The sequence below is a fragment of the Acyrthosiphon pisum genome, chromosome A2 (genome assembly GCF_005508785.2).
Source record: "Acyrthosiphon pisum isolate AL4f chromosome A2, pea_aphid_22Mar2018_4r6ur, whole genome shotgun sequence".
Lineage (NCBI taxonomy): Eukaryota > Metazoa > Arthropoda > Insecta > Hemiptera > Aphididae > Acyrthosiphon > Acyrthosiphon pisum.
The window spans coordinates 42,351,590-42,362,170 of record NC_042495.1 but is presented as its reverse complement, the minus strand read 5'-3'; the positions used below and the strand labels follow the sequence as shown (position 1 = coordinate 42,362,170).

The 10,581-nt window shown below is 28.9% G+C and overlaps 1 protein-coding gene across 1 annotated transcript; it reads right to left on the bottom strand.

Annotated features, from left to right (window-relative positions):
* Positions 1–3,764: 3,764 nt before the first annotated feature.
* Positions 3,765–8,851, bottom strand: LOC100144886 (cytochrome B5-like protein). The gene is given in 4 exon segments (NM_001126155.2): positions 3,765–4,194; positions 6,345–6,421; positions 7,943–8,071; positions 8,189–8,851. Coding segments are annotated over 4 exon segments (405 nt in total). The 5' UTR covers positions 8,309–8,851; the 3' UTR covers positions 3,765–4,115.
* Between the last annotated feature and the right edge of the window lie 1,730 nt (positions 8,852–10,581).

The window sequence follows — 10,581 nt, the reverse complement described above, 5'->3', positions numbered from 1 at the left end:
TTTTTTTTTAATTTGGAAAAAGATATAATTTTAAAGCCAAAGTTTGAAGGAATTACATTTAGGTATACGAGACAAGAGATTACGAGAGCCACGTTTCAGTAAAGAGTAAACATCCAAAGTTGGACAATGTATAAATAAAATTGAATTTGTTTAATTTAGTATTGATACCCTCGAAACGTTTTGATGGTATCTTGTCACAGTAAATAGAGTTTGATTTAAACCCTTTTTAGAATTGTTGATAATAACTATGTTACCTTAAACAAATTTAATTATATTTTTTTTTTCATCATATTGTTTCTATATTGACATTTGTACATTTGTTCACGTTGTTTGACGGCGCGATCTGATGAAAAATGTACTGACTATTTGAATTCATCCGATACATTTTCGAATCAGTAAAAGTGATATTTTTAATGGACGTATTCAAATATATAGAAGATTGAAAAAAAATCTCATATAAGTTCAATATTTAGTTCCTTCGCATTGAAATTACGTTTAAATCGATCGCTGTCACGTTTAATTTTAGAAGGGTTTGCTGTTACTTCCGATAGATTGAAAAAAATAATATTATTGGTTTTAGACTGTATGTCTACAATTATTTGATTAGTAATTAGATGAGTGTTGTTTCAGCGATGTGTTATTATAAATCGAGATTCAACACATGTAGGTATCACGTCCTCTTAAAAGTAAAATCTTGCACTATTATTTCCTCTCATTGGCAAGATTTGGATACTCATAAATCAATTTTTGAATTCTTTTTTAGTGACATTTTAGTTAACTTAGATATTTCATCAAAATATGTTATTAGTAAAGATTACACTACTAACACTATTTCTTTTTAAGCATTCGCATTTACACATATTAAACTTTGTAGTCTCATTACTGGAAAGTATGATTAAATGAAATATTATTCCTAATCACTTAAGAAAAGACTTAAAAAATCAAAAATATGCACTTATGAATCAAAACATTGAAAGTATGCCCTAAAATTACAATTTTTCATTAAATATTTTAATTAATTTAATTTTCTATGTACCTTTCAGTATTAAAATCCAATAACACAGCCCATACAGATTTCATTCTTCATTCAAATTTAAAATAATTGTTGACCTTGAATCAAAAAAAATATTTACCAAAGTACTTGATTTTTGATAAACTATCAAAATTTCCACTAGATACGTTGAGTATTTGATCAGAAACGTTGTGAAATGTATTGTGTACTTACGAAGATAATGTTGACCAGAAAAAAATATGAAAATGCGTGAAAGATCTTGCCCTACTAATTGTGCATACATTAGAGCACTTAAGTTGTAAAGTAAATGACTCATACTCTTGTTTCTATCAGAAGTTCCAAATTATTCATCTGACAGTTCTGATAAACCATATGGACTATAACCTTATATTATAATTTATAATATAATAATACTGTAGGCTATACTTTTCATAAGCTATATTTTACAAATCAAGTATTACTTCAACCAATTTATGATATAAATGTGGAACAATTCTAGTTTAGCTCCCAAGCAATTTTTTGATTTTTTTTTTGCAAAATGTTTGTTTTTGTATGCTTTTTGTAATGGTACTTTGAAAAAAATTCGCTCAAACTTCTAATGAAAGTTATGTTCAAAAAACTTCAAAATACCAAACAATTGTATTTTTGGAATTTTTAATTTTTTATACCTATTGTTAGTGATTATAATATTATATGCTTAATGTTTTGGTGAAATCAAAATTTACCTATCGTACTTACTTTTTATGTTATGGAAGTTCAAAGTTGCAGTGATTACGCGTGTATCGGCACTCTTCGCTACGCTCCGCTCCGCAGATCGAAAATATCCCCTATTTGTTGTATAAAACCACATCAGGTGAACCTCAGTTTTCCTCAAAAATTCCCGGGAACTTACAAATACTAATAATACACAATTTTTTGAAAAATCAAGTATTTTGAAGTTTTTTGAACATAACTTTCATTAGAAGTTTGAGCGACTTTTTTTTTAAGTACCATTACAAAAAGCATACAAAAACAAACATTTTGCAAAAAAAAAATAAAAAAATCGCTTGGGAGCTAAACTAGAATTATGCCATAAATGTCATTTATTTGTTATGGCATGTACTCTTTTACATAAATCTAGCTATTTCTTAAATATTTTTAGCCTAGAGCTAATAGAATTGTTTTGATGATGTTTTTTTAGAAAAATACAGAAAAAAAGCTAATGTTTGCAACCATTCAAAAATTAATCAATGAGTACCTATGAGGTGGATTTCAAGAAAAATGATCAGTCAACAACCTACTGACCTACATCATTTTTTACCAAAAACATGCTGATAAATTTCCTTACAGATTGATTAAGGTTGCTGAGAAAAATAGCTATGTGTCAACATTGGGTTCACTTTTTTAAATAACACTTTTACTCCTCATGTTAATTTGTGCAAGTCGACGATAGTATTCATTCAAGGTTGTTGCTATATAGTATAGTAATACCATTGAGTATAGATAGTATACTATCTATACTCAATGGTAATACGTATCAGTTTATAGAGATTTATTATGATATTGAATATTTATAATACATAAGCATAATATATGATATATAATTTATCCATACTAATATAGCTTTTCAAAACTAGGTTCTTATGGACAATGAAGGTTGTTATTTCCGATTTAGATCCTTTATTGTTCAAATTGATATTATATAAGAAAGTAAGAACTAAGTTAACAATAATTATGAAGTAACAATCTGAAGACATTTTTTCTAATCACTAATTGATTACTTTTAGAAACTGTTATATAGAGAAATAAATAATAATAAATAGTTTGATGTGAATAGTTTATTTTTTTTATACAGTATAGGGTATTTCAAGATTATTAATTCACTATTCAATTTGAACTTTTTCATAATTAACCAATAACCTCATATAAGGGCAACAAAGCCGACAATAGTGAAGTTAGCCCCGCCAACTCGTCCGATTGACTCCAAACCAATATAAATATTTTGCAAATTAATTGAAAATTGGGTTTCGCAATTTGCAAATTGATACAATCGTTGCAAAAAGTAATTTTTGTTTGGTGGGGCTAAATTCACTTAGCCCCACCAACACGTCCGGTTGACTCCAAACAGTCCAAACCGATGTCAATATTTTGCAGATTAATTGCCAAATTGATTTTTAAAATTTGTGAATCAAAATTGTAATTTTGGTGAATTATTTGCCAAATTTAGTCAGCCCCACCAACTCGTCCGATCGACTTCAAACCATATCAATATTTTGCAAATTAATTGAAAATAATTGCAAATTGGATTTCGGTGTCAATATTTGTAAATAGATTTTCACCAGTTTTCAACACCACTGATTCTCCGAAAAATAAGACTTCCCTATGTGGGCGAAAACTTCAAACAGCATCCCACTTTTTTCAGCTATTGAATTAACCAGTGCCAATATTTTTCAACCAATTGCAATACCACAAAATAAAATTGAAACAGAAGTGTGGTTGAATGTTTGATTGCTTATAAAATTGCAAGTATTTTGAAATAATACATATTTTAATTATGACTTAGAAAGTTGAACTCTGGTCTTCTTCTTAATCCACCAATCTTTTTTAATCAATCATAGACCTCATAAGCTTACATAAACATAACTAACTATAACTTATAAATTATCTTAAATCAATTTTAAAATTATTAATAGTTATCATTACAAATACATAGGTCAATGGATTTGAGGTAACATTTGTTATTATTATTATAGTAGATATTAAAAACACAATATTTATTTCTGTATGTATGAATATATTTTTTTGAAAATTCAAACATTAATAATACTAAATTCCAAGAATTACTAATTTCTACCATGTCTAGCCACTGTATTTATGTTTAAACGGTCATATTAATTTTAATATTAAAGTTTAATAGTAATATTTAGATTTATACCAATCTTTCTTGTTTTATGATCATATTAATGAAAACATTATGTAAACAGTAAACATAGAATGGAATGTAGCTTAATGATTGACCATTGACAAAATACACAAAAGGGATTTAAAGACAATATTTTTGAGTTAACCCAGAACTTTGGTTGACAATAATAACTTTATGATAAACTTAAATAACTTTGATCTTTTATGAAGCAATAAAGTATCGGTAAACGAAGATAGCAAGCACTCCCATTGTCAAAGGCAGCAACCACGATTTCCAAAGACTAAAAAATAAAAAAACCTGTATTATTCATAATGTATTAGAAAGAAAAATCTAAAATGAAAACATGTGTATAACTATATTTTTATTTCAATAAAATTAACATTATCTTTCTTACTTATCTATTTCGGATAAAATATATAAATGTTATAACACATTAGTACAATCAAATTCTAAATGATATTAAGTTAATAACATAATAAACCAGCATGCACTTATAAAAATAAACTCAGACAAACTTGTAATAAAAAAATTAAAGTTTACTTATATGATGTACATAAAATATATTTTGATATCTTTTATCATTTTTTTTATGAAAATAAAATTTAAAAAAATACTTTTTCTTATATAATCATAAGTATTCATTACCATAATATTATATACTAGGTATAAAAAAAATATGTGTGAAGTTATCAACCTTAATTATTAAATAACATATTAATTTTAAGCAATCATACATTTTAATTTCTTTCATAATACTATTGAACATGTAATATGCTAAGAAATATAAATTGCAATGAATCAAGAGTAAATAATTTGAATAATTAAGATGTTGGTAATATTGCAGTTACAACTACATTACAGCCCACAGGAAATGTTATTGTTAACAATTTCATTAGAATTATGAAGTGTAATAACTATAACGCCTTGTCCTAGCCGATATTCATGCATGCGGAGGAAAACAAAATAGCTTGTATTTCGCCGCATGCCGGCAAGGCATTGAGTGTAGAACAGCATGGTCAATATATAAATTGCATGCTCTTGCCCACACTAGTTAGGACATTACGTAAGTAATTTATGGTCAATGAACAAGGTTGATACAGTTTTTAAATTAAGTTAACACTTAAAAAATACATAAAAAAAATTGTTTAGTGAGTAATATAATATCATACACTAGTTAATATAATAAATGATTATATACTTGAACACTACATTAAAACTGGCTGGTTAACTTTTGGTATAGTAGTAAAATCTATTTGGCTAGCATTAAAAAAATGTTTATAAGTACAATTTATATTTAATATAAAAATGTAGAGGTATTTTCAATTTAGTATATAGGTAGTATATTCAATGTTTGTAAAACAAGAGTTTGTTCCTATGCCCCACTTACCCTGATTGTAAACCTTAGTTTATTTATTTAAAATGTTAGCTAATAGTAATTTATAATGGATATAACTATATTAAACTATGAATAAATATAAATATAACCAAAACAAAATTGTACATTCTAGTAAGAACTATTTAGTCATGGCCTACCTTAGAGTATAATACATCTTTTTATTTGCAATATTCTTAATATTGAAAAGGTGGACAAGTGGGTACTGCTTTGCTGTACAGTAGTTGTAATGGATGTGTTATATTTGAATACAATGATAAACCATTGTATAAGAAAAACGATTCTGAGCGTTTAGTGTAGTCCTTATAATATTATTATTTTTTATTCGTTGCTATAGTGATAAGCAAATCGTTAGAAATTAAAATTCCATTTTTAGAGTTTTTTCATAATTTGTCGGTAGTTATTCAGGGCACTTTCTAAAACTACTTGGAATTATCAATTTTGACCTCCCAAAAGTACCAACTTGGATCACTTTTCTATCAGAAAAGATGCTGATGTCAAAAATTGAAGCATGCTCACTATCCGAGATGTTGCTGACAGACAGAAAAAAATACACACATCATTATAAAACCAATACATTCTTTCGCTCCGCTCAGAATCTAAAATTAGGATATTATTCCATAGCAAAATATACAATAATTTTGAACAGAAGCTGAAAAATTGCTTCAAGTTAGCACATATCAATTAAGGCAGTAGCACAAAATATTATGAATTTAATTTAATTTTAAAGATAGGTTTATATATTATATTGGACACATATTGTTTATTATTTGGAAGGAAAAATTAAGTATTAAGTTAAACTTAATCAATTTTTAAAATCAATATCAAGTAGAGTAAAAAATAATGTGGTATTTTAAAAATACATTTAAATCATGTTTTGTGAATAAATGTATACCTATTAATTTTAAAAATAATTAAAATACCCACTTACATTACTTTTTCATATATATTTCATTAAAAAATAACTTGATAGACTAATAAAAATTAATAAAATAATACTCATACGTAAATTTATTTCCTTAACACATCTTACTAACCTAAAATCATCTCCAGATGCACTTGATGATACAGGTGTTGGTTTGTTCACAGGTTTCTTATTTTGTCTTTTATCCTCCTATAATTAAAAAAATATTAAAACTAATTATTAAACAATATAATTCATATTGTGATTTAAATTAATCATAACAATTAAGGAAATATTATTTCTTAAAATATTTGATTAGTTTACCTATAATATATAGAATATACTATAATTAATTAAATATGAAACAAATAAACTAATTTAAAAACCATTAATACTAACTATAAAAATAAAACACGTAGAGAATGTTGCTTAACAAAAGATCAAATATAAAAATTAAGTGTTGTGTTTTTTTTTTTATAACATAATATTATACTTAATATTTTTCATTAGTCGATTTACTAAAATAAGACAATTATTTCAAAAAATAAATATATCGAAACAAAGGAATTTTAATATGAAAAGCAATAATAAGCTTATTTTAAAGTACCTACCTAACACCAATGGACTATGGACTCCAATATTTTGTCAGTCTGTAGATATTAGGTAGTAAAATTAAGTCAATTACCTATTTATAAGTATGTAGTTATTTATACTTTTAGATGTTACAAATTACTTAAAATGTTAATAACATAAAAAAAAGGCCAATTAGGAACACATAATTTCAAGTGTTCTATTATGTATGCACCTAAATAATTATAAATAGATTTAAGATCAGAATTATTTCCGCATCGCATCCACAGCACACAACTACCTATTTATACATAAATATTGTTTTATATTTTAAATAACAGTAGATTGTGACTAATTATTAATGATATTAGAATTTTAAAATGTAATAGAACGTATAGGTAGGTATTGCAATACAAAACTAAGTACCTATCCGTATCTACCTATGTATATAACCTATCATGATCTAAATCAATTAATTAGTTTGACATGCCTATTAGTTTACCTTGAGATTTACCTTGAACAGACTCATTATTAGCAGTAACTTAACCAACTTCACTACCTATATGTCCACACAAAGTTACAATGAGATGCCTACATTAATGACATTAAAAAGATGATATTGAACCAGTTGCGCAACCTTTGGTTTACATCCCATACAGAATAGGTATAACAAATCACAGAAGTACATCAACAATCCTTGACCACCAATAATTAGTAAGCCAACCACACAGTGTTTGAAATCATGATAAGTACTCATTATAGATGTACATAGGTACTGACTAACAACATTTGTGCTCGAAAGCGAAAAAATATAATTTAGATAGATAATGTGTGTACACTAAGGCTGTGCACACTAAGTGGATCCGAACATTAGCCTAATCCACACCAGTGGCATGGCGAACGGTAATTTCAGAGGCCTCGGCCTCTGAAATTTTTCTTAAATAGAGGGGTGGGTGGTAGCCAGTGGGTCCTCTAGTAAATTTAATATTATATTCTCAATAGGTAGTCAATAACGATCTGAAATATAACTTGTTATATTACATTAATACATTATTATGCATAACTACTTGGGATATTTGTAACTGGCCTCTGGAAAATTTTTAGTTCGCCACGCCACTGATCCACACAATATCCAATATTCTTCCCGCGATAAAAACTTACTTCTATAAGTTCTCCAATCTTGTATTTTTGCATGACTTCACGTGCATCACTCGAGTGTCCTACATCTTCAAACTCCTCGGTCGCGTCCTTGCCAGCTTGTTCCAACAGGACCTCTTCGCCACCGGGATGCTGTAATCAAAAATCCAGATAACGGATTAAAACCGATGGCTAGACGACGTGTAGCCGACGGAACACAAACGGCGTGGCGTAGCCGTGACTATAATGCAACAACGGTGGCGGACGTACATCGTTTAGAAATTCTGTGACGTCGTATATGCAGTCGTTGATCACGATCCACGGGTTTGTAGCGTTCGCATTTTCAACGACCTCGGCCATTGAGTATTTTTTCACTTCTTTTTCAGTCATCGTGACTTACGGGTAACTGTTACACTTCGGTATGGGGTGCGATCGAATAGTGTCGACCGCAGGACACGAAAGTGCGACGGTGAAAAAACGAGAAGTAAAAAAAAATACTATATATTACCTAACCTAACCTACTGCTCACAAGACAACTGAATGGAATATAAATATTCGATAATATTTTATATTATTGTTATCGGATATGGACTACAGGTACGCGGCGGACAAGACGTGTGGACTGCGAACGAACGGTGCTCTGGCGGTCTGGCCTACTATAATATCAATATTATAGGCACAGATTGTAATAATGATGTATGTCGTTAAAACAGGAATTACGGGAAGCGGGTGAACAACGAGCAAATACCAACAGAATTGCAGAAAATATACAGACTGTCATTTCTGACTGAAATAGACACGAGTACACGACGACCGGACTATAGTACCGGACCGGTATTCGTATACGGTGCACGGTGTTGCGAAAAGGTGGGAGTGGTGAACACTATAGTAATAATATTACGAGGCGAGGTGATTGAGCCGACTACGACTGCCGCGAATCGACGTCACAGCGGTTTGTTGGTAGGTTCGTCGGTCGTTAGCGTGTTGTTCTGTGTTCACGGTTATGTGTGCGGATCGACGGCCTTATCATCGAAATTGATAAAAAAAAATAAAAAGATTGGTAACACAGATATCTATATCACGATTAAAGATATCTTTAATCGTGATCTATACTAACAGAAATCAGAATATATCTAACAAAATTCCTAATTCGTATTGCATCCTGATTCACTGTGGACAAGTGAAAACGTGATTCTATTGCGCACCACAAAAATCGTACATTAATTATTTGATGCGCACCTACATTGCTTATTTACATATATATATTATTATTATAATATAGTGTGTCCCAAAAGTCTCGTATCATCCTTACATCCGTGGAAAATCAATATATTTAAATGCACCAATGCTGATTTTTGTACGGTAGGGTCAGTAGGAGATAAAAATGGAAATTATAATTGGATGGGATAAATTAATCACAATTTACTGACCCATAAGTTTGTCCTCTCGATTTCTGGCCCCTCGTGACCCTTTGTCCCTTCAACACCAAATGCTGCGGCCTATGACAATGTTTATGCTCTGATTAATTCTGAGACATACACATTTAGTTATAGTTTTATTAACTGCTACTAGTTATTGCTTTTTAATGTACCAAAATAAGAACGTGACCAAAATCATTTATCTGTCATTATCTCTGTAATTGCAGAATTATATAACCCAAAAACTATTATATAAAAAAATATATAGAAACGATTTGATCTCATCAAAATATTGCTAAAATCGAAAAAGCGCTTCAACCGATGCAAAGTAAACTTGCATGCCAATTCAAACATCCTAACATATTTTAAATCGAACAACTAGAAGTAAGTACCTTAATTTTTGTCAGGCGTTTAGGTCGTTGTTTCTATGTTCCACGTGTGTTAGACAAAGACAGACCATCGCGGGAATATATAAATATATAATATATTTTTGTTAGTTATTTTTTGCTTGGATTCAACAGTTTTCAAGGTTCAATTTTTAAAGATTTTAGGTTGTCTTGGTTAATTTATTATTTTTATTGATATTATAGTTATTGAACTGCAGGGGAACATAAAAATATATATCAGTATAACTGAGATATATGAGTATTGCACTTAAGTAGCAAGTATATCTTTGTTTAGTCATATAATATCTACTACCTGTTCTGCAGGGGAACATAAAAATATATATCAGTATAACTGAGATATATGAGTATTGCATTTAAGTAGCAAGTATATCTTTGTTTAGTCATATAATATCTACTACCTACCTATGTCGCAATCCCTAAAATCGGATTTATGATATTTTAAAAGTAATTAAATATATAATATTTGAATGTGTTATGTGTAATAAGGGACCATCGATTTATTTTTATTTTTTTACCATACAACTGTAGAGCTTAGTAAATTTGTAATTTTTTGAATGTTGGCTGTAATTTGGCACCTATTTACATTTTTAACGTATTTACAATATTTTATTAAAACAAAAGAAAATATTTAAATATTTTATAAATAACCTACATATTTAAAATTTGCCACCAAAATTTGTTTTATTTGACCTTTAAATTATGTAGCGTCCCGCGCCCTTTTTTCCCAGTCCGCGCCTGGGTGTGGGCGCCGGTGCGTTTTTTGGTACAATAACATGTCTTACAGGAAAAACTCTCACAACCTGTAGAAATTTGTCGGATTTTCCTCCACTTTTTTTTT